General features: G+C 44.5%; 1 protein-coding gene across 2 annotated transcripts in view; it reads right to left on the reverse strand.

Annotated features, from left to right (window-relative positions):
* Positions 1 to 25,966, reverse strand: part of LOC144594558 (ras-related protein Rab-37-like) — a 147,123-nt gene that overhangs the window by 49,134 nt on the left and 72,023 nt on the right. The window contains exon 1 of one of the 2 annotated variants that reach the window (XM_078401256.1): positions 11,573 to 12,053. The exons of the other annotated variant lie outside the window; for it this stretch is intronic. Within the exon in view, the coding sequence (XP_078257382.1) occupies positions 11,573 to 11,692 (120 nt within the window). The 5' untranslated portion in view covers positions 11,693 to 12,053. Of the gene's footprint in view, positions 1 to 11,572; positions 12,054 to 25,966 lie in introns of those variants that run through there. 2 annotated transcript variants of the gene reach the window in all.

Consider the following 25,966-nt stretch of genomic DNA (forward strand, 5'->3'; position numbering starts at 1 on the left):
TCTTATCTAAAGTTTCTCACTGGGCTACTTTTATATTTTACTTGTTCTTTCCTTTTGAGTTACCTGATCCTCCTTAGTTGAAATCTGAAGTTTTCTCTATCCTCGGGCTTACTACTCTTCTTGGCAACATCATTAGTCTTTTGCTTTGATCTGATACTGTCTTCACTTGTTAAGTAAATGGACCAGTTTCTTTCTTGGGCATAGTTCCTTGAAGGGAAATTGTGCATTGATTCTACAAATGTTACCCATCGCTTTTATACAGTCATATAATTTAATGGGATTTCCCTCTCTACAGCAGCCAATTTGCTTCACAACTTTGTAGTTTCCTCTGTTTAGAGTTGAGACTGAAATCTAAAATCTTAGGGCGGAACAGTGGTGCAGTGGTAGAGTTGCTGCCTTACAGTGCCCGAGACCCTTGTTTGATCTTGACTATCGGTGCTTGTCTGTACAGAGTTTGTACGTTCTCCCCGTGAGCTGCGTGGGTTTTCTCCCACATTCCAAAGACGTACAAGGTTTGTATGTTAATTGGCTTGGTCTAATTGTAAATTGTCCCTAGTGTGTGTGGGATAGTGTAAGTGTGCAGGGATCGCTGGTCGGTGCAAACTCGGTCGGCCAAAGGGCCTGTTTCCATGCTGTATCTCTAAAATAAAACTGAAATTTGCCTTATTTTGATCACCTTTTCCAAAACGTCCCTTAACTGCTAGATTATTAATTAGCCCCTTCTGATTGCACAAAGACTAGATCAAAAACAATGTGTTATCTCTTTGTTTCTCCAACATTCGACTAAGAAAACAATCTACATGACAACCATTTTATATCCCATCACCAAACCAACTATCTCACCTAAATTCTGCACATCCCACATACCATCAGCACCACTATTCACCGCTGGTGTACAAGGACGCCCAGATCTTGTTGCACCTTCCCTTTTCCCAGTCTATTGCCATTCCCACAATAATTGGACTTTCTTTGTTCGGAACCAAAGTGCATAACTTCACATTTATCCATGATGAACTGCATCTGCCATGCATTTGTCCACTCACCCAACCTGTCTACCTCACATTGAAGTCTCTTGGCAATCTCCTCACAACTCACACTACTGCAACTCCAGCTTTGTGTCGTCAGCAAACATGCAGATGCTACATTTACGCCCTCATGCCAATCATTAATATACATTATCAATAGCTGGATCCAAACACTGATCCCGCTGGCACCCCACTAATCACTGCCTGCCACCTGTAAAGACCCACTCTGTTTTTCCGGTCTGTTTACCGATTCTCAATCCATGCCAGTATTTCATCCTATTTCCCATGTGCTTTAATTTTGCATATTAATCATCTATCAAAAGCCTTCTGAAAGTCCAAATACACCACTTCCCCTGGTTCTCCCTTATCTATTTGACCAGTTACATTATCAAAAATCTTCAGTTAATTTATTAAGCACGATTTTCTTTTCATGCACCAATGTTGACTTTGTGCAATCCTGCTAATGTTTTCCAACCGTTCTGTTGTTTCATCTTTTGTAACAGATTTGTGTATTTTTCCACACCACAGAATTCTTGCCACTACTTCCCTATATCAAGGGATGTTTACAGTTACAAACTGGGTGGTACGCCTGCCAGTTGGTGGAGCTGATGCATCATGGCGCCAGAGACCAGGGTTCAATCCTGGTCTCAGGTGCAGCCTGTGTGGTTGGCATGTTCTCCCTGTGACCGCACGAGTTTCCTCCAGGTTTCTTCCACATCCCAAATATGTGCGGGTGGGTCGGTTATTTGGCCTCTGTAAATTGTCCCTAGTGAGTAGGATAGAACTAATGCATGGGTCATTGTTGGTTGGCGCGGACTCGGTGGGCTGAAGGGCCTGTATCCACATTGCATCTCAAAAACTGAAACTAAAACTTGTCTTGAATTTGGCATTATAATCAGAAACAAGAAGAAGGAGAATATCTTTGAGCAGATGACCCAAATCTTGATGGGAAGGTTTTATGGAACATTTTTAAAGGAGGAAAAAGAGGCAGAGAGGTTTAGCGAGAGAGTTCCAGAGCTAAAGACCTTGATAACTTATGGTATGGCTTTAGTAGTGGAGCTATTAAAGTTATGGTTCAAAGGCTGAAGACTTAATATGATTTAGGACATGGGCTGCAACGATTTGTATAACCTCAAATTTGAGATGGAGCAAGGCCAACCTGGATTGTGTTGGAGTAGTCACCTTGAATTAACAAAGCTTGGATGAGGTTTACAGATGGCGTGCCATTGAACTAGGAGCAAGAGTAGACCAATTGGCCCCTTGAGTCTGCTTCGCCATTGAATTTAATTGTAACCGCAAAATAATTTCACCTCTCAACGGTCTTAAACGGGTTTTTTAAAAAACATTGACTTTTAGTTTTAACAGCTCCCGCAAGTGGAAAATCCCTCCAATCCATCTTGCCAAGACTCCTCAGGATCTCACATGTTTCAGTCAAATTCCTTGCCATTCTTCCAAACTTCAAAGAAAAAAAAACTGACCTGTCCATTCTTTCTTCGGAGGACAGCACTCCCATTCCATGTATGGAACTGTGCACTTTCTCTGAACTGCTTCCAATCCACTAACATCATCGTTAAATAATGAGACCAATACTGTGCACAGTATACCAGGTGAGTTTTCTCCAATGCTTCATATAATTGCCCTATTTTGCTATTAAAATTTCAGGAGCAATAAATTATAACATTATGTTAGTTTTCATATTTACTTGTTCTCTCTGCACACTAGTGTTTACACCAGAAACCCAGGTTTCTCCTCATCTCAGAGCTGTACAATCTCTCACCATTTAGATCATTTGCTTTATAAAAAAAAAAAATCCTGACAAAATGGACAATTTCACATCTTTTCACATTAAATCAGTTTTCCAGATCTCTGCCCACTCACGAATCCTATCATGGTCTCTCCAGGTCTTCTTTACCATTTAATTCCCTACCTATCCTTATATCTTCATCGTTTATCAACCATATCTCTGGTGCTTTCATCCAAGTCATCTATATAAATTGGAAAAGTTTGGGGCCCCAACATTGATCCCTGTGGCATAGCGCACACAATACATCTTGCCAACTGGACAATAGACCATTGTTAACTGATGAGAGGGGATCTTATACACAAAATGCTGGAGTAACTCAGCAGGTCAGGCAGCATCTCGGGAGAGAAGGAATGCGTTCTCTCCCGAGATGCTGCCTGACCTGCTGAGTTACTCCAGCATTTTGTGAATAAACACCTTCGATTTGTACCAGCATCTGCAGTTATTTTCTTATACTAGAGGGGATCTTATAGAAACATATAAAATTCTTAAAGGATTGGACAGGCAAGATGCAGGAAAAATGTTCCTGATGTTGGGGGAGTCCAGAACCAGGGGTCACAGTTTATGAATAAGGGGTAGGCCATTTAGGACTGAGATGAGGAAAAACATCTTCACCCAGAGAGTTGTGAATCTGTGGAATTCTCTGCCACAGAAGGCAGTGGAGGACAACTCACTGGATGTTTTCAAGAGAGAGTTAGATTTAGCTCGGGGCTAAAGGAATAAAGGGATATGGGGAAAAAGCAGGAACGGGGTACCGATTTTAGATGATCGACCATGATCATATTGAATGGCAGTGCTGGCTCGAAGGGCCGAATGGCCTACTCCTGCACCTATGTTTCTATGTCCCTATCTCTGCTCCCGTTTGGCCGCTAATCTTCTATCCATGCCAGTATGTTCCATTCCACATCACACGCTTTTATTTTCTGTAATAACACTTGTTGTGACACCTTTTCAAATGTCTTCTGGTAAGATAAATATTGTGCATCCACTGGTTCCCCTTAAGCATCATACATGATATTTCAAAAAATTCCATTTAGTCAGTCAAACATGACTCTCCTTTTGTGCAACCTTGTTAATTTTTCCCACTTACCTTGAATTTGTTCCTGAGTCCCCCGCTTTAGGCTCTTTAATTATAAATCTGACATTTACCCCGTGATAGATGTCACACTAATTGGCCAGTGGAACCCTGTTTTCTCCCTCCTTCCCTTTTTGAATAAGAGAATTACATTTTCTATTTTCCAATCTAATGGAACCTTTCCCCATCTCAGGGAAAATTGAAACCAAGACATCAACCATCTCACTTTTATTTTAAGACGTTTGTTTGATGTCCATGAGGAGCCTGAGACTTGTCAGCCTCGACACCAACAATTTGCTCAGTATCACTGTATTGCCCAGGTGATTGGAATTTTCCATTGTTCCTCTCTTCCTTGCAATTCCATATTTATGACTTTTCCTAGAATGTTACATGTATCCTCCCCAAAGTAAAGACTGATGCAATATACCAGCCATCTCCCTGCTTCCTATTAATAATCCCCCAAACTCATTTACCATAGGACCATCTCTCACTTGGTAAATTATTTTATTTTTAAATGCCTTGTGAAATTCTAATGATTTGTTTTCACCTTTCTAGCTAGCTTTATCCCATAATCTAATGATTCCTTCCTTATTAATCTTTCAGTTATTCTTTGCCATTTTTTCCCACATTTTCTCGGGTCTTCTGACCTGTTGGCTGTCTATGCACAATTATACGCTTGGTTTCTTTAAGTTTTATACCGTGTTTAACATTTTTAGTTAGTCACTCCAAAAGCTGAGTCCTTTCCTGGAACTATTCTTCTTTTGCTGAGATGTACCGATGACGCATATTTTGAACGAGGTCTCCTTGGATGTCTAGCACTACATTATGATTGAATGATTCCTTAACTCTTACTCCTTTTTTTAAAAAAAGTCCTCATATTTGACCTTATTTAATTTTGGATCTATTCTTCCATCCCTCAAGATTATTTTTTTGGATGACCTCAAATGAGCATGGAAGTTGGGACAAAAGTTACAGTTGAACAAGACGTTGATTGGGCAGTTCTTGGAGTATTATAGACACAAGGAACTGCAAATGCTGGTGTAACAAAGTGCTGGAGTAACTCAGTGGATCAGACAGCATCTGTGGAGAATATATGGATTGGTGATATTTTGGGTCAGGACCCTTCCTCAGATGGGGGAAGGGGAAAGGGAGAAATGTGTGTGCATCCAGTGGGGGCACAGGAAAGACAGGGAGAAAAAGGAGAGGGGAAAGGAGGGCCATTGTAGGTTAGTTATCAAAAATTTGAGAATTCAATGTTCGTACTGTTAGGCTGTATGCTATCCAAGTGGAATATGGAGGTGCTGCTCTTCCAGTTTGTGTGTAGCCTTGCTCTGTTTTTGGAGTATTGTGTTTAATTTTGGTCACCAGGCTGTAGGAAAGATGCCTTTCAGCTGGAAAGATCGCAGAAAAGATTCACCAGGATGTTGCCAGGACTTGAGGGCCTGATCTGGAGTGAGAAGTTGGGCAAAGTCTCCTTTGAGCGCAGGAGACTGACGGGTGATCTTATAGAGGTAGATAAAATCATGAGGGGAATAGATAGGGTGAATGCACAGCTTATTTTACCCCAGATAGGGGAATCAAGAACTAGAGGTCATAGATTAAAGGTGAGATGCAAAAGATTTAATAGGTACCCTGAGGGGCAACTTTCTCACTTAGAGGGTGGTGGATATATATGGAACGAGTTGCCAGAAGAGGTACGCGAGGCAGGTACAATAATAACATTTAAAAGACACTTGGACAGGTATATGGAAAGGAGAGGTTTAGAGGGACATGGGCCAAACACAGTCAAATGGGACTAGCTCAGATGGGGCATCTTGGTCGGTGTGGAAGAGTTAGGCCGATGGGCCTGTTTTTGTGCTATATGGCTCTATGGCTTTGTGATCTCAAGTTTACAATAAACAGAAGAAACGAAGCTGATATAAAGTGCATTGGAATAGCCACCTGATATTAACAATGGCTTGGATGAAGTTTGGGGATTAGGTGCCGATCAGATGAAGTAGGGGCGGGACAAGGCAGTTTGACTCCTCCATCCTGTTCCACCATCCAATGACAACATGACTGATCCAATTAAAGCTCCAACTCTGCATCTACCTTCCCCGGTAATTCTTTATCCCTTTGCTTATCAGGCATCCATCCACCTCTGCCTTCAAAATATTCAAAGACTTGGCTTTGAGACCCCAGGATGGTTCATCGGGAATCTCTGGGAGAGATGAGAAAAGACTCATCTCTGTCTTAAATGGGCAAAGCCTTATTTTTCAACAGTGAACTGGTTTAAGATCCTTACACAAATCATCTTCTCCACATCCACTGTGAAGACCCTGCAAGAACTTACATGTTTCGATCAAATCCATTCCAACTCTTCAAAATGCCAGTGACATTTTGGGGCCCTCCCAATACATCACCTGTCTGAAACGTCACCTATACATGCTCTCCAAAGATGCTGTCTCACACGTTGAGTTACTCCAGCACTTTGTGTCTTTTTTAGTCAGAGGTTCATACAGTTGTACAACATGGAAACAGGCCCTAAAGTCCAACTCATCCATACCAATCAAGTTGCCTAACCGAGCTGGTCCCACTTGCCTGCGTTTGGCCCAAATCCCTCCTAATCCAAATACCCGTCCTTTAAATATTATACCGGTACCCACCTCTATCACGTCTTCTGGCAGTTCGTTTCATATACACTTCGTCCGGTGTGTGAATAAGTAGCCCTTCAAGTCCCTTTTAAATCTTTCCCCTCTCATCTTAAACCTATGCCCTCTAATGTTAGACTTCCCTATCCTGGGAAAAGATTGTGTCTATTTACCTTATCTGTGTCTCTCAAGATTTTAGAAACATATCAGATCATCCTGCAGCCTCCTAAGTTCTGGAGAAAAAAGACCCAGCCTATCCAGCTCTCCTTATAACTCAAACTCTCTAGACCTGGTATCATCCTCATTAATCTTCTTCTACACCCTTTCCTGTTTAATGACAATTTTACTATAGCAGAGTGATCAGAAAGGTACACAGTACTCCAATGTGGCCTGACAAACAGCTTATACAGCGGTAATATGATATCCCAACCTGTGTACTCAGTATCTTAGCCATTAGAAACATAGAAAATAGTTGCAGGAGGAGGCCTTGCGGCCCTTCGAGCCAGCACCGCCAATCATTGTGATCATGGCTGATCATCCATAATCAGTCACCCGTGCCTGCCTTCTCCCCATACCCCTTGATTCCACTAGCCCCAAGAGCTCTATCTAACTCTGTTTTAAATTCATCCAGTGAATTGACCTCCACTGCCTTATGTGGCAGGGAATTCCACAAATTCATAACTCTCTTGGCGATAAAGGTTTTTCTCATTTCAGTTTTAAATGGCCTCCCCTTTATTCTTAGACTGTGGCCCCTGGTTCGGGACTCCGCCAACATTGGGAACATTTTTCCTGCATCTAGCTTGTCCAGTCCTTTTATAATTTTATATGTCATTTGAAATTTGAAGTCATGCATGCCAAATTTCTTCTTCGCCACTTTCGTGGAATTATACCTGCACTCCTACAACACTCTTCGACAACACTCCCCAGGGCTCTGGTTTGTCTTACAAAATACACCACACATTTATCAGATTGAAATTCCACCTGCCATTCCTCGGCCCATTGGCCCAGATCATCAACCTCCCATTGTAATCTCAGGTAACCTTCTTGACTCTCCACGATACCAACAATTTTAATGTCATCTGCATGGTGACTAACCTTGCTCTCTGCATTCATATTGAAATCATTACCATAAATAACGAACACCAATCCCTGTGGCAAACCAATTGTTACAGGCCTCCAGTCTGTAAACCAACCTTCTACCGCTACTTTCAAACCAATTTGGTATCCAATTGGCTAGCTCACCCTGGAACCCATGTTGTCTAATCTTCCAGACCAGCTTACCACGTAATACCTTGTCAAAGGTCTTGCTAAAGTCCGCCAAACAAGGAGGCACGGTGGCGCAGCGGTAGAGTTGCTGCCTTACAGCCAATGCAGCGCCGGAGACCCGGTTTCAATCCCGACTACCAGTGCTGTCTGTACGGAGTTTGTATGTTCTCCCCGTGACCTGTGTGGGTTTTCGCCGAGATCTTCGATTTCCTCCCACACTCCAAAGACATACAGGTTTGGAGGTAAATTGGCTTGGTAAATGTAAAAATTGTCCCTAGTGGATATAGGATAGTGTTAATGTGTGGGGATCGCTGGTCGGTGCGGACCCGGTGGGCCGAAAGGGCCTGTTTCCGCGCTGTATCTCTAAACTAAACTAAACATGGCTCGTAAACCCTCTTTGTCACCTCTTCAAAAGGTTCAATCAAATTCATGAAACACCATTTCCCACACACAAAGGCATGCGGACTATCCCTAATCAGTCCTTGCTTTTCCAAATGCATGAAGGCTCTATCTCTGAGAATCCCACTACTAACATTATATCTAATCTATTCTCATAAGACAACCTGCCCAGTCCAGGTGAGATGCAGCTTCACAAATCTCTATTGTAGCTAAAGCATAACTGCCCTACTATTGTACTGATGTTGCATTCCCTGATTGTTGTTGCAGCTTCACTCAGTAAGGCAAGTAGAAAGTATTCCATCAGATTGGGGCGGCGCAGTGGCGCAGCGGTAGAGTTGTGGCCTTACAGCGCCAGAGACTTGGGTTCAATCCGTGTGCTGTCTGTACGGAGTTGGCTTGTTCTTCCTGTGACCTCGTGGGTTTTCTCCGGGTACTCCGGTTTCCACCCACACTCCAGGGACATGCAGGTTCGTAAGTTAATTGGTTTCGGTAAAATTGTAAAATGTCCCTAGTGCGTAGGATAGTGCTAGCATCCGGGGTGATCGATGGTCGGCGCGGACTTGGTGGGCTGAAGGGCCTGTTTCCGCGCTGTATCTCTAAAGTCTAAAAAAATCTGGAGAGGCTTTAGAAAGTCAGAAGGTAAATGACTTGCTGCAGGATTTCCAGCTTCCGACATGCTCATGTCCCCAAGCATTTATCTACCTGGTCCAGTTGAGGTTTTAGTCAATGGTGACCCTGAGATTGTTGGGGGTGGGAAAGTCCTTCCCCATTCTTGTGAATTTGCCATTGTGAATTTGCCATTGTGAATTTGCCATTGAATGCCAAACGGAAAAAATAGAGATACATTGAGATGATTATGACTTGGCAAGCATTGGCATGTTTAGTTATCGAGCTAGGTAAATGGAACTGATTGAGAATGATCAGCCATGATCACATTGAATGGTGGTGCTGGCTCAAAGGGCCGAATGGCCTACTCCTGCACCTATTGTCTATTGTCTTTGGAACATGAAATAATGGAGCATCTGTCATGTAAGGGTTAAAATGACAATTTCAGCTAAAATGTGAAATGGAGTTATCAACTAAGTTAGCAGCCCTACATTCCATAACCTCTCGAAAACAAGTTTCTAGACGCGTTATCTCCTCGCATCCTGTGATCATTGCCTGGGAACGCAGTCTTTCCCAGGCTATTCTATGGGAAAACGTAACGTTGGCAAACACAACACAACGGCAATAGCTGGGTAGACCACCTGTCGCTAGTAGTGCAGAAACATTGCAGACAAGGGGGGCTTATGATTGGCTTGGAGAGGGGGTAGTGGCGTGGTCTGGTCTAATAAGAAATGCCATAAAGGATGGTGTTGGGTGAGAGAACCTCAGCCTTCGACCGTGTCGCAAACGGTGCCAGGTGATCACGAACGAAAAGTCCTGTGGCGTGCTCTGATGAGTTTGCGAGTGCGTACGGGTTTACGTGAGTGTACATAGAAACGCCCTGCGGCGTGCTCTGCTGTGTACTCGTGGGTTTGCAAGTGCGTTCGGGGATATTCGGGAAAGCGTGAGTGTATTTAGTAGTAACAAATTACTGAGTGAATCAAATCTCTTATCTGAATCCAGTGATTTTACCGAACACAACAGCGTCATAACAAGTTTCTTCTTCAATCTAAGAATCCTGCAGTGTAGGAAGAGGCTACTCGGCCCATTCCACCTGTGCTGCCCCTTCCTCAGCAAGAGGCCTCTAGTGTGTTCCAAGAAGGACTAAAGAAAGCCGCTGCTTTCCTGATTACTTGGCACTTGTGGATTCAAGGACAATCAGAGTAGCCAGGGGGAGTAGCTTCAGTGAATTTTGTGGAGGCTACACACTGCAACCACACTGCACTGGTGGTGGAGGAAACGGATGTTTAGGGTGAAGAATGTGGCACCAATTGGGTGAGCTACTTTGGGCTTAATGGTTTGGAGCTTCGTGACACCTGAACGTGAAGGAAAACGTTCCATCATTTTAGTTTGGTTTAGTTTATAGATACAGCAAGGAAACAAGGGCTTCAGCCCATCGAGTCCATGCCGGCCATCAATTACAGGTTCACATTAGTTCTACGTTATCCCACTTTCTCATCCACTCCCTGCATATTGGGGGCAATTTACAGGGACCAATTAAGCTACAAACCCGCACATCTTTGTGATGTGGGAGAAAACCAGAGCACCTGGGGGAAACCCACACGGCCGCAGGCAGAACGTGCAAACTCCACCCAACAGCACCAGGTCAGGATCAAACCCGGGTCTCTGGTGCTGTAAGGCAACAGCTCCACCAGGTGTGTCGGAAGGAACTGCAGATGCTGGTTTACACCGAAGATAGACACAAAACACTGGAGTAACTCAGCAGGTCAAGCAACATCTCTGGAGAAAAGAGATAGGTGACGTTTCGGATTGAGACCCTTCATCAAACATGATCTAATGAATGGTCTCGACCCGAAATGTTACCTATTTCTGTTCTCCTGAGATGCTGCCTAACCCGCTGAGTTACTCCAGCGTTTTGTGATTAGCTCTACCAGGAGCGCCACTGTGCCGCCCAACTTGAGTCTTGTAGACTAAGGCAAAAGCTTTGGGTAACAGGACAAGTGACTCATTACAGGTTACCTACCTAAGCTACTCTTGAAGTCACAGTGTTTACATGGTGGGAACAATTAGTTTTGGGTCAATGGTGACCCTCAGGATGATGATGCTGAGGGACATGGAGATGGTAATGTCACTTAATGCCAATGAAGAGACCTCGGTTGGTCTGGCCTGATCGGGAAAAGGTGGCAGATTTTCCTCGAAGGAATTAGTGAATCAGGACTTTTAAATATACATCTCTCTCTCTCTCTCTCTCTATATATATATATATATATATATATATAATCTTGCAGTTTTACATTACATTTACAAGCACCAGGCTGCCCTCAGTCCACCTTGGAGCAAACGGGAGATCTCTTGCCGAGGAAGGGGGTGGGGAGGAATTAGCCCCACTGTCTGGGATAGCACAGACGGAACGGGCCGAGTGGCTTCTTCCTACACTGCAGGATTCTAAGATCGCAGCAGAAACTTGTTCAGATGCTCGATGATTTCAGCTCCAGCATTTATCCAGCTCAAGGACTGAATTTGCCAGAGCCCTGCGTTTGCTCAGCAGGGGTGGGGTGGGGGGTCCGGAGACTGGGAGACTCCTCACCCTCTTCTACCCCAATCCCCACCCCCACCCCCTTCCCTCTGCTGTCCCCCCTCTCACCCTCAAAGCAGCACCGTCGCTGAATCCCTGGCTGGTTAAATGGGCGATTTGCTGGATTTTTTGCTGCTAGTTTCATAAACACATCCACACACGCACACACACACACACACACGTTGAGCTACACACCTTGTATGTCAAGTCGTGGGTCTCACTGCCGGACCTGGAGCGGTGCAAGGGAGACTTGGGGGATCCATTTGGCAGTTCGATGTTGCTGTGGGTCGCATGGGAACTCTTCTTGCGAGGCATGGCAGCTTGAAGGGAGAGGAAGTCAAATGTTTTGGAGAGGAGTAAAGGCGGCGCGGCGGTGGGACCGCCCCGGGTCTCGGCACACCCTGGCCCGGGTTAGAGACAGGGAGCAGTGGACAGAGGGAGGTCCATTGGCCAGAGGCGACTGTGGGATCCGACTCCCCCTCTCCACTGGCCGGGTGCGTGCAGTGCAGTGCAGTGCAGAACCTCCCAGTGCCTTTCTCATCCACAGGTGATCATCTCAAGCGGAGGGAGGGGCTGGGGCTGGGGCATCTGGCATCACAGCTAGCTCATGCATTTTAGTTTCAGTTTAACTCTCACCGGAGCAGCGAGCTCCATCCAATCTTGGGCTGGAACTAGACAAGTCTCCTCCCTGCTTTTTGGTCTCTTCCTTCAAATCTCCAGGGTCAAATGCCGCCCAAATAGACTCCTCCTTATCTCAACCTTTCTCTGGGTACACCCCGTCTCTCTCTCTCTCTCTCTCTCTCTCTTCCCTCGACTTTCCCTTCCCTGACCACCCCCCCCCCCACCAATTTCCCTCTCCTTTCCCACTCCTCCTCCTCCTCCTCCTCCTCCTCCTCCTCCTCCTCCTCCTCCTCCTCCTCCTCCTCCTCCTCCTCCTCCTCCTCCTCCTCCTCCTCCTCCTCCTCCTCCTCCTCCTCCTCCTCCTCCTCCTCCTCCTCCTCCTCCTCCTCCTCCTCCTCCTCCTCCTCCTCCTCCTCCTCCTCCTCCTCCTCCTCCTCCTCCTCCTCCTCCTCCTCCTCCTCCTCCTCCTCCTCCTCCTCCTCCTCCTCCTCCTCCTCCTCCTCCTCCTCCTCCTCCTCCTCCTCCTCCTCCTCCTCCTCCTCCTCCTCCTCCTCCTCCTCCTCCTCCTCCTCCTCCTCCTCCTCCTCCTCCTCCTCCTCCTCCTCCTCCTCCTCCTCCTCCTCCTCCTCCTCCTCCTCCTCCTCCTCCTCCTCCTCCTCCTCCTCCTCCTCCTCCTCCTCCTCCTCCTCCTCCTCCTCCTCCTCCTCCTCCTCCTCCTCCTCCTCCTCCTCCTCCTCCTCCTCCTCCTCCTCCTCCTCCTCCTCCTCCTCCTCCTCCTCCTCCTCCTCCTCCTCCTCCTCCTCCTCCTCCTCCTCCTCCTCCTCCTCCTCCTCCTCCTCCTCCTCCTCCTCCTCCTCCTCCTCCTCCTCCTCCTCCTCCTCCTCCTCCTCCTCCTCCTCCTCCTCCTCCTCCTCCTCCTCCTCCTCCTCCTCCTCCTCCTCCTCCTCCTCCTCCTCCTCCTCCTCCTCCTCCTCCTCCTCCTCCTCCTCCTGTACTCCTCCCCTTCATATCTCAATTTCCCTCATTCCTCTCCCATCACCCACCCTGTCTCTCCGACTCCCCCTCCTTCCTCTGCCTTTCTCCACAGCAACGATTCCTCCCCATGCCATCAGACTGAAGAAGGGCCTCGACCCGGAAACGTCACCCATTCCTTCTCTCCTGAGATGCTGCCTGACCTGCTGAGTTACTCCAGCATTTTGTGAATAAATACCTTCGATTTGTACCAGCATCTGCAGTTATTTTCTTATACTACCTCCTCATGCCCTCCTGCCTCCATCCGTCAGTGATACCACCCTTCATTCCCCACCCCACCTCCTGCACCACAATTTCTCCTCTGCCCTTCTTCAATACTTCCCCCTTCTCTCTCCAGACAAAACTCCCCCCCCCACACACACTCTCCCCACACACACCTGTCCCCCCCTTCACCCCTGCTCCTAACTTCTCCTCACCCTCACCTATTCTCTGTCCAATGCCCACGTTTTGTTCTTCACGAACTTGCTAACCAATTCTTTGAGCATTAAATCCCCACAGTATATCCTCCCTCCCCACAATCCACATTGTAGAACAGCTGGGAATGGCACCCCCATCTAAATACAAGGACGCAAGGAAACAGGAGCGGGAGTCATCCACCGAACCTGCCCCACCTTCCAATACCACCGTGATGGCTTCAACCCCTTCTCTGCGCCCGTTCCCCATAATACACAGCCCCTGCCCTTCCAAATATTTACTTATCTCCACCTTAAATGTATCTCATATTCAAGCCCGCATCACATTTCAGGAGCACAGAGCTCTGGTGATTCACTGCCCTGTGAGAGATGGGATATCTTTGCCTCTCTGTTTTAAATGACCGGCCCTTGTTTTGTAGCTATTATTCGTGACTCTCCTACCAGTGCAGAGAAAATCTGAAGCTGCACGTGAACTGACTGATGCTGTCCTTGATCAGCATTCCCACCCACTCACACTCCCCTAAGCTCAGCACTCCCAGCCTGTGGGTTATGGTTCTCAAGTCCCAGTCCAGGGCCTTGTGCAGAAAAACTGTGGTGTGCTGCACGGTGAGAGAATACACTTGAAGTTAGCCATCGTAGGTGTCACCGTACTATTTAAAAACAGGGACGCAAGCACAACGACATCAAAAATAGGTGAAGAATAAAGGAACTGCAGATGCTGGGTTTACACCACAAAGATAGACACAACATGCTGAAGTAACTCAGCGAGGCAGACAGCATCTCTGGGGAAAAAGGACGACGTTTTGTTCTGGGACCCTTCTTCAGACTGAACACAGGGCACCCTATCCTTGCCAGGTGGGGCACCCCCTAATTTCAGTCTGATCATTTCAGGTCCCGACCTGAATCGCCACCCATCCTTTTTCTCCAGAGATGCTGCCTGACCCTCTGAGTTACTCCAGCACTTTGTGTCCATCCTCAGAAATGGCTGAACAGGTGTAGAATGTTGAACAATAATACAGAAGGCAAGCAGAACTCAACAGGTCAGACAGCGTCTCCATATATATACAAAAGATGTCAGCGAACATTTCATGTCGAGACCCTGAATCAGGACGCATTCATTCAACTTTATAGAATCTTCCTGCACTCGTGTCTTCCCTACATTGTAGGCACCAATATTTAAAGCAATTCATTATAAATGAAGGACTTTGCAGCTTCTCGAGGAAGTGTGAAAGTGTTGCCTGAGAACAGCATCTTTCTTTTTAACCCTTCCCCCCTCACTGCCAAATGACTTATTATTCTTGTAAATATAGAGAATTTTGGGTGTTTAAAATTACAAGTAGATGTGGGTATTTATGGACAGTGATCAAGAATGGAAACTTGAGATAGTTTCTACCTCTCACAATCAGGCTCTGGGGTCAGGTTCAATCCTTGCCTCTTTTCCCGTGCACTAGGTTTTGACTTTGTTGTACACACAAGTAGACAACAGACAATAGACAATAGGTGCACGAGGAGGCCATTCGGCCCTACGAGCCAGCACCGCCATTCAATGTGATCATGGCTGATCATTCTCAATCAGTACCCCGTTCCTGCCTTCTCCCCATACTATCCTTAAGACTCTGCTATCCTTAAGAGCTCTATCTTAAGTAGGACAAATCCCCTCAGTTTTCTGTGGGAATTGACTGAGACCCAGTTGGTACCACTCTTGCCCAGGAATGCAGGGGATTTGTGTTCAATGGGTTCACCCAGTCAGCTTTACGTAATCCCTAAATCCCTACTAAAGGGCAGTGGCAGAGTTGCTGCTTTACAATGCCACAGACCTGGGATCGATCCTGACTACGATCCTGCTGACGAGACAGAGTTTGTACATTCTCCCCATGACCACATTCATTTTCACCGGGAACTCCTGTTTCCTCCCACATTTCAAAGACCTGTGGGTTAATTGGCTTCAGTTTTTTTTTAAAAATCTGAATTGGCCCTAATGTGTAGGATAGTGTGAGTGTACGGGGATCTCTGGTCGACATGGACCCGGTGCGCCTGAGGGCCTGTTTCCGTGCTGTACTTCTAAAAATAAAACTAAAAACTAAAACTACCCATTGAGCTGGGTGACTTGTTTGCCAAGGACAGTAATGAACTACTGGGGGGTTGACACCATTAGTTTTTGCAATCATCATTAATATGATGAGATATTGTTTTCCAAATCATTAACTGGAGTCATGGAGTTGTAGAGTCAGCATGGAGACAGAGCCTTTGGCTCACAACGTCTATTCTGACCATTTTGCTCATCTATTCTGATCCCTTTTTCACACATTCGGACCATATCTATTTACGTCATTAATATTTCAGTCTAAACCCCTCTTGTATCTGATTCTATCACCTCCTCTGGCAGCATGTCCCACATATCACCCAGTCTCTGTGTAAAAAACTTATCCCGAAGATCTCTTTTAAATCTCCATCCTCCCACTTTAAAAGTACGGCCTCTCGATTTTGATTTCCTTATCATGGAAAAAAAAGATTTAGACCATCTCCCCCATCTGTGCATTTTGTAAACATATATTTCTATCAGGTTCACTTCTCAGCCTTCTTTGTTCCAGGGGAAATGAGCCCAGCCGATCCAATCTCTTCCCATAATTAAAGTCCTCCAATCGAGGCAATATTTTGGAGAATGTAGCTGTACTTTCTCCAGTGCAATCATAGCTTTCTAATGGTGTGGTGACCAGAACTTTAATATTAGTACTGTGGCCTAACTAATGTTTTATAAAGTTGCAACGTAAAATCCAAACACTTAGATTCTATGTCCCGACCTATGAAGGCAAGAATGCTATTTGCCTTGCAGAAACAAGGAACTGCAGATGCTAGATTGCAAAAGAAGACACAAAGTGCTGGAGTAACTCAGCGGGTCAGGTAGCATCTCAGGACAATGATGTTTCGGATTGGTACCCTTCTTCAGACTGATGCCGTATGCCTTCTTCACCAGCCTATCCACCTGCATGCCACTTTCAGGGAACTATGAATTTGAAACCCTAGGTCTCTCTATTCACCAACAATTTTACCATCCTACCATTTACTGTAGATGTCCTACCCCGATCAGATTTCCTATAGTGCATCACCTTACAGTTGTCAGGATTACATTCCACCTACCAATGCTCGACCAAACTTTCCAACTGACCTTCGATAATCTTCCTCATTCTCCACAACACCATCAATTTTCTTGTCATCTGCAAAGGTACTAATCATACCTCCTACATTCATATCCAAGTCATTAATGCATATCATAAACAGCGAAGGTCCCAATTACTGATCCCGATAGCACGCTGCTAGTCACAGACTTCTAATGAGAAAAATGAGCTGAATTTTCTATTCAGTAACTGCCTGGGAGAAATGTGAACTCAAACCTATGGAAGGTCAATGCAGGCACTTGGTTTTCACTGTCGCCAACATTTGCCCATCAGCCAGTTCAGCGAACATGATCTGGCTTTTCACGCATTGTGGCTGGTGAGACCTGGAACGCTGGGCAAATCATCTGTTATATTTCCGATTGTCCCTGCACCAAACAGGACACTATTTAAACGCAAATCATTTATCTCTTTCTTGGTCATTTTCAAGATCCCAAACAACCATTTCTTCGCCAGCCAGCTTGTATTTACCTCCAAATAAAGCTTTTGAAAAAACAACTCATTGATAAACTCCCATCTCTTGGCATCACCCAACATGGTACTGAGTCATAACGAGGCTCTTGCATAGACCTCTAGCGTATGCTGTTAGTTGGTATCAACTTGTGGTGGCTAAAGAGAGGGAATGAAGAAAGAACTCACATTTGTATCATGTTTTCCACAAACTCAGAACCATCCAAAGAGCTTTACAGCCAGAACATTCCTTTTGAAGTGTAAAACAAAGCAGACAAATTTGGCGCAACAGGCTTCCACAGCTGGAAGGAGATAATGACCAGAAAAAAATGTTTTTAATGAGGATTGTTGCAAAATAATTATTGGCTAGGTCGTGGATTAGAACACCCCAGTGTTTGTTCAAACTCATGCCATGGGCTCCTTTGCAGGCATCTGAAGGGTAACCTCAGACCAGACCTTATTTCAACAGCTCTTTAGAACAACAGAGCACCCAGAGGACTCCACAAGCCAAGAAAATGTGCTCAGATGCCTGCAGTTGAACTTGACAGCACAACATTATAACCTGCTGGAAAGACTGCTACATTGCACAGTAGCTGCTGCCTAATAGAGTCATAGAGTTGTAGAGTCATACAGCATGGAAACATGCCCTTTGGCCCAACCAGCCAACATGTTGCCTACATCAGCCAACATGTCCCAGCTACACTAGTCCCACCTGCCTGCATTTGGCCCATATCCCTCTAAACCTGTCCTATCCGTGTACCTGTCTAATTGTTTATTAAACATTGCAATAGTCCCTGCCTCAACTACCTCCTCTGGCAGCTTGTTCCATACACACACCACCCTTTAGTTACCCCTTAGATTACTATTAAATCATTTCCCCTTCACTTTAAACGTATGTCTTCTGGTTCTCGATTCCCCTACTCGGGGCAAGAGACTCTGTGCGTCTACCCAATCTATTCCTATCATGATTTTATACACCTCTTTAAGATCACCCCTCATTCATCTACGTTCCATGGAATGGAGTTCCAGCCTACTCAACCTCTCCCTATAGTTCAGACTCTCGAGTCCTGGCAACATCCTCGTAAATCTTCTCTGTACCCTTTCCAGCTTGACAATATCTTTCCTATAACATGGTGCCCAGAACAGAACACAATCATCAAAATATTATGTGATCAGGACGGGATGGGAGATGCAGTGATGTAAACACTAGGTACAGGTTTCTATTCTTGGCCAGAGATCAGGAGACCTTTGGGTCTACTTTCCCCACAATGCAGGAAAGATGTGATCATGCTGGAGAGTGGGCGGAGGAGGATTCATCAGGATGTTGGCTTTCTCTGGAGTGAAGGAGGCGGAGGGGTTTCCTGATGGAGGTGAGCAGAATTAGGAGGGGGGTAGATAAGGGACGGCATAGAACATAGAACAGTACAGTACAGGAACAGGTCCTTCAGCCCACAAATCTTAGTGCCCAACATCATGCCAAGTTAAACGGGTCTTTTCCGCCTGTGCATGATGCGTATTCCTCTACTATCTGTACTTCCATGTGCCTATCGAAAAGCTTCTTAAACACCACTATCGTATCTGCCTCCACCACTGCCCCTGGCAATGCGTTCGAAGAATCCACAACCTGCAGGAAAGGTAAAAGATGAGGAAATAAATCAGACGTGGTCTTATTGAATGGTGGAGTATCCTTGAGGGGCAAATGGTCTAAAATGGCTTCTATTTCTTATGTTCTTATCGAATCCGTAACACCCACTGCTGAAGTTGTGCGCACGCCAGTGTCAGGCGAGGTAGTGAATGGCTCATCTCTCTCGACACGTGGTCACGTTGCTGTCCACAGTCCAACAGTGGGGAATGGGATTCGGCAAAGGTTCTGAGGGAGATGGGGAGAATGAAAAGCAACCACCATCTTGTGGAGTCGCTCAGCGACTGGTAGCCTCCCAGGCTTTGAACTAAAGGAGCAGAAAGGGGAATTTGTACATCAGAGGATTGTTCCTGCCTGATTCAGTCTGGAAGTTCAGCGATCCAAAACCTGAAACATCTCTTGGTTTAAGTAGTAACCGGCAGACCATTGCCTCCCTTCATTCCCACCCCCACCCCCCTACCCAGGCTCAGTGCTCAGTGTCTGAGACAACCTGTTGCTTAGCAACTTACAGACTCTCGCTCAGCATCTGAAAGTTAAAATGGATTCGGTGTTTATGCACATGAGACCACTATAATGTCTAGCAAGCAAGAGATCATTTAGTATTCGAATCTCTCGGTGGGGAAGAGTAGAAAATTGTATTTCGGAGGAGATACCTAAAATTAAATCCGGCAGCTATGTCCATCTTCCTGCCCCCTGGCACACGGTTGTGGAAGATGTGAATTTATTACTCTCTGGAACCCGTTATACAGACACGATGCAGTTTATGGCACAGAGTTGAAAAGACCTAAACCACCCAAGTTTAATTTCTGCCTTGAGTGACTTAGAATCATAGAGTTATACAGTGTGGAAATAAGCCCTTCGGCCAACCTGCCCACGCCAACTAACATGCGCCATCTATGCTAGTCCTACCTGCCTGCGTTTGGCCCATATCCCTCTAAACCTATCCTATCTATGTACCTGTCTAAATGTTTCCTAAATGTTGATAAACTGCCTGCCTCAACTACCTCCTCCGGCTGCTCATTCCATACAATCACCATTCTTTGTATAAAAACATTATTCTTCAGGTTCCTATTAAATATTTCCCTCCGCACTTTAAGCTTGATTCCAGTTTGGAGTGGGAGCAGATGTGGGGGGGGGGGGGGGGGGGGGAGCAGGGGGGGTGCATGAAATACAGGAGGTTTTGGTTGATTTACGGGGTGAAGGGACTTGGTAAAAGGTGACAGAGGGTGATGGTGGAGGGTTTATGTCATTGGAAGCCTGGGACTCATGGTGAACCACAAGAATTAGTGCTGGGGCCGTTTCAAATTAGACATGAATGAATCATCTGAAATGCGGGTTGTCTTAACATCGGAAGGGTGCGGTGAGACTGGAGAGGATCAAGGAGAGATTTGGCCTGGGATGGAATGTTTCGGTTACCAGGAGAGACTTGATATGTTTGATTTCCTTTGAGTTTCCTCAAGTGTCCAAGATGAGAGACCACAGATTCAAGATGGATTCAGAGAGAATCTAAGAAAGAATCTTTCACTCAGAGGATGGTTGCAATCTGCAACTCACGGCTTGAGAAGGTGGTAGAGTCAGTACAGTGGGGCGGTACGGTAGAGTTGTTGCTTTACAGCCCCAGAGACCCGGGTTTGATTCTGGCTATGGGTGCTGTCTGCATGGTTTATGCATTCTCCCTGTGACCACGTGGGTTTCTCTGGGTGCTCCGGTTTCCTCCCACATTTCCAAAGACATGTAGGTTTGTATGGTTAATTGGCTTCTGTAAATTGTCCGTAGTATGTAGAACAGAACTTGTACATGGGTATATATAAGAAAATAACTGCAGATGCTGGTACAAATCAAAGGTGTTTATTCACAAAATGCTGGAGTAACTCAGCAGGTCAGGCAGCATGGGTGATTGCTGGTCGGCATGGACACGGTGGGCTGAAGGGCCTGTTTCTTTACTGTATCTCTAAACTAAACTAAACTAGACTGAGACTCTCACATCTTTTAAGAAGTATAGAAGGCTATGGTCCAAATGCTGGAAAATGGGATTAATACAGATAGGTATTTGGTGGTCAGCATTGGCATGGTGGGCCGAAGGGCCTGTATCTGTGTTGTATGATTCGTTGACTTTATATATCCCTCTCCTTAACACTGCCTAAATTCTGCATTTTGTCACATGTCCTAATATTCCCTTGTTCAATTTGGCCTCAAATTTTCTTTTAATATGTTAGCGTGAATCATCTTTGGATGTGTTACTACTTTAGGTACATTGCATATGTTGTTGTCTGAGCTTAAATATCACTCTCTCTGATACTGGAGGAAAGCCAGTAAGTTAAACTAATGAAATGCTTTATTCAAAAAGAAAACTTACAGAGAGAGAGAGAGACAGAGAGTTTAAAATTCTTAAAGGGGTATTAGTACATAAGCTGAACTTGTTACATCTCTTTATCAATAAAATAAAAAGGAAAAATTAAATTTCCCAAATAACTCTCTGGCTTTATGTGCTTTATCTCATGTGCAAACAGGTAAATCCTTGAAAGGTTAAAGATCATAGTGAATGGTTTCTTCTCAATCTGCCTGTGAACCATGACCACATTCATCACATTTCTGCTGTGTATGCTAACATCTGACCCTCCTGCAGGTCTATTGCTCCAAGATCTTTCTCTGAGGAATCTCTAAGTGCTGTTAGCTTCTTTTTCTCATTAAAGTTTTGCTACCCAAGTTCTGCTGTGACTGTCTGTAGTTTGTTTGGGCAATTACTCGTTAGTGACACACCAGAGCCATTCCACATCTTTCTCAGTCAGCCCTTTGAGAGGCTCACATGATACAGGGAGATGAGACAGGGCCAAGCTCAGACAGTTGACAAATCCCAGAAACTCTTGAACTACTGTATCATCCATTGGGATTAACATCTTCCTCATTATCTTGCCTTTGGATGGATTTGGCTTCAGACTATCTCCAGTGATCGTGACCAATGAAGATTTGCTTCATTCCAAGGTTTGTTTTCCATTGCTCCACCTTGCTTCTGTTCCTCAGACCGCTCAGATTCTTCCCATGATCTAATCCAGTCCTCTCAATGATCATTGTATGACTCTGTGGTTCTATAATCAACTAAGGCCTTGCCATGAATTTCAACATTTGCTGGAATTCCTCTTGTCCTGGGTTGATTCCCAGAAAGGATTCTTACGACATAGAACATAGAAAAGTACAGCACAGGAACAGGCCCTTTGACCCACAATATCTGTGCTGAGCTTGATGCCACATTAAACTAATTCCTTCTGCCTACACATGACTCGTAACTCTCCATTTCCAGCATTAGGGACACACCAGAACTGGTGGGACTAAATTCACTTTCTTTGGATTACTAGGTAATCCTTTAGTACCTCTGTTCACAACTGCAAAGGAATCAATGGGGTTGTACATTAAGGGTACTATTGATACTGTGCCACACTCTCCCAATAAATAGCACCTGTACATCCTCACTTGCAGTTGGTTGCGAGCCCAGTAATAACAATGGAAAAGTCAGCAGATAAAATTATTTGATTAATCAGAAGTGGGAAATTCCCTGGATGTTGCTTTTTCCCTGCCTCTTCACTTCTGGTGCAGAGCCTCGCTGAGCACCCCAGCCCCGCAGAAATCACTGAACAGTGGTTGTGTGGTTCACTTACATTCTTACTAAGGTAGGCAACTTACTGCTATAGAGTTGAAAGCATTACTATTCAGTTTTGTAGGGTACAACCCTGTTGAGCTCAATTTATATATTTTATACACAGATAATGGAACATTCCCATCTCATTGCAGAATGGTTGTGAAATTTGGTGAAGGGTCATAGAGCTACATAATCACACAGCACAGGAACATGGCCCTCCACACCCACATCCTCCTTTTTGCTCATCTACACTAATCCCATTTGCCTGCATCATGCCCACATCCTTCAATGCGTTGCCTACTGTTCCATACCTGTCTACATGCCTTTATTGTAGGGTTAAAAGTAACATAGATTCTCCCAGGCTGACCACTACTTCCTCGATGTCGAACAACAGAGGTCTGCACCTCATTCCCTGCGGGCTCGCTCTCTGTAAGTAAAAGCTTTACTTTGTCTGTCACCCTCCTACCCACAGTGCATCTTCTAGCACCTCACACGTGGCTAGTGATGATATAAGTATCTCTGTCAAAGGCCCCGTAATCTCTTCCCAAACTTCCCACAATGTCCTAAGACATGCCTGATCACGTCCCGGGGATTTAACTAACTTAATGCGTTTTATCACAAATCTAGAGATTTTCCAGTGAAAATATGGTTTGTAATATAACAAAAATATTATATGTTAAAAATAGCATGTACAAAAAGGAAGCTCTTTTTATGTTTGAAACCTCTACATTTTTTTATTGGTTTGTGCTGCCTTGCAGACTAGGTTCTTAGGTTTATGAAGTTGCCTTGGGCTACATCTCCCTGGATGGACAATTTAATGAACTACAGTTCTTTTAACATTTATGCCCACAGCTTCCAATACATTGTTCTAACTGAGAAGGCAGCCTCTTCACTAGATTATATTTAAAAGCTCACCTCTTCCCAGTCTCTTAATAGGGGATGGATCGTAATGTCGCCATTGGAAGCAATTTAAATAAATTGAATTCGTATTTTCTGCAAAAAGTTATATACTTTTTCCGATGTTGGGAGTGTTTAACTTCACATGTTTTGTTACATATTTTAACTTCATTCTAATTATTTTCTTAACATAGAACATAGATCAGTATTGCACTGCCACAGGCCCTTTGGCTCATAATGTCTGTGCCAAACATGATGTCAAGTTAAACTAATCTCCTCTGCCAGCACATGATCTATGTCCCTCCATTTCCTGCATGTCCATATGCCAATCCATAGGCCTCTTAAATGCCACAATCATATCTACTTCCATCACCACCCCTGGAATTGCATACCAGACACCCACCACTCTCTGCATAAAGATTCCTGACCTGCACATCTCCGTTAAACATTACCCCTTTCACCTTAAGGCTATGCCCTCCAGTCTTTGACATTTCCACACTGGGACAAAGGCTCCGACTGTCTACCCTATCTACACCTCTCATAATTTAATGTGCTTTTATCTGATCTCCCCTCAGCCTCCGATGCTCCAGGGAAAATAATTAACGTTTGTCCAACCTCTCATAGCTAATCCCCTCCAATCCAAGTAGTATTTTGGTGAATCTCTCCTACACCCTCTCCAAAGCCTCCATGTCCTTCCTGGAAAAAGGGTGACCAGAACTACACACAATATTCTAAAAGGCAACCTAATCAAATGTTTATAAAGCTGCAAAATGACTTTCTGACTCTTACACTCAATGGCCCCATCAATGAAGGCAAACATACCATATGCCTTCATTATCACTCTATCTGCTTGTGTTACAACTTTCAGGCAGCTATGGAACTGGAACCCAAGATCCCCTTTATAAATCCATACCGATATAGGCCTTGCCATTAATGTATCAATTCCCCTTACTTCGCAAAGTGCAACACCTAATACTTGCTTGGATTAAACTCCATCTGCCATTTCCTCGCCCATTTCTCTAGTTGATCTATATCCCACTATGTACTTTAACAATCTTCCCTATTTCCACAACTCCACTAATTTTGGTGTTGTCTGCAAACTTACCAACCAACCCATCTACACTGACGTCCAAGTTTATATATATGAAACAAACAACGGAAGTCACACCACAGATCCCTGCTGAACTCCACTGACCACTTCTGCAAATACCTACTTCAATGGGGGGGGGGGGGGGGGGGGGGGGGAGGAATGGGGTTTTCTTATTAATTTGGACTCAAGGATCCAAATAAAACTTTGCCTTGAAATAGTTTTCAAATGACAATATTTGGTGGCTATAGAAATGAACAACATACAATATAGTTTAATATTGTTCTGATGTCACGTTTCCCGTGCCTCATCTGACATGCACTTCCTACATTTGACAACCCTGAGGACCTGGTTCAGATGGACAGAAGACTTAGAAAGAAATATGAAACCTTCGCAAAGATATTAAGAAAATCTATTGGTTTTGCTGATTCACAAAAAGAAATTATTTGGCTTAAAATGTTATTTTGTGTATTTAAAGCTTGCTTAATGAGAAAATTAATGGTGTTCAAAAGTAATTCTTAAAAATATTTTGATTAGTTTATCGAAAAGTGGGATGGTGATTTGTTGACGTGTTGCTCTGATTCAGTGGCTGACAATATTGGCTTCATGAAAATAGCAAAAAACATGTTTAAAGCAGAGTTTAGCTTCTGCAACGATTCTCATTTGTAAAGGAGAATGGAGACATTGTTTACACAGAAAGATGGCAAAGGACACAGGTTTAACATAATTAGCTAATGAACTGGCGGATAATTTGGTATTGGTATTGATACAGGTTTATTATTGTTACGTGTACAGAAACACAGTGAAAATCCCCGTTTTGCCTGCTATCCACACGATTCACACTAGTTCAGTTCAGTTCAGTTTAGTTTATTATCAGTGTACCGAGGTACACTGAAAAGCTTTTTGTTGCATGCTAACCAGTCAGCAGAAAGACAATACATGATTACAATCGATCCATTTACAGTGTATAGATACATGATAAGGGAATAATGTTTAGTGCAAGGTAAAGCCAGTAAAGTCCGATCACGCTTTCGCTGTACCTGAAGCACCATTTTGCACTGTTTATTTCTTTCTTTACACTACCTGTTGTACTTTGGCATGGTTTGATTGGACTCATGTGCGGCATGACTTGACTGGATAGCATGCAAAACTAACATTTTCACTGTACCTGACTGCAGGTGACCATAATTAATTAATATCAACCAATACCGATATCAATACCAATACCGATACCAATACCAATACCAATACCGATACCAAGACCAATACAAATACCAATACCGATACCAATACCAATACCAATACCAATACCGATACCAATACCAATGCCAATACCAAGACCAATACAAATACCAATACCGATACCAATACCAATACCAATACCAATACCGATACCAATACCAATGCCAATACCAAGACCAATACAAATACCAATACCGATACCAATACCAATGCCAATACCAAGACCAATACAAATACCAATACCGATACCGATACCGATACCAATACCAATACCGATACCGATACCGATACCAATACCAATACCGATACCAATACCGATACCGATACCAATACCGATACCAATACCGATACCAATAGCAATACCGATACCAATAGCAATAGCAATAGCAATAGCAATA

This window comes from Rhinoraja longicauda, chromosome 6 (assembly GCF_053455715.1).
Source record: "Rhinoraja longicauda isolate Sanriku21f chromosome 6, sRhiLon1.1, whole genome shotgun sequence".
NCBI classification, from domain to species: domain Eukaryota; kingdom Metazoa; phylum Chordata; class Chondrichthyes; order Rajiformes; family Arhynchobatidae; genus Rhinoraja; species Rhinoraja longicauda.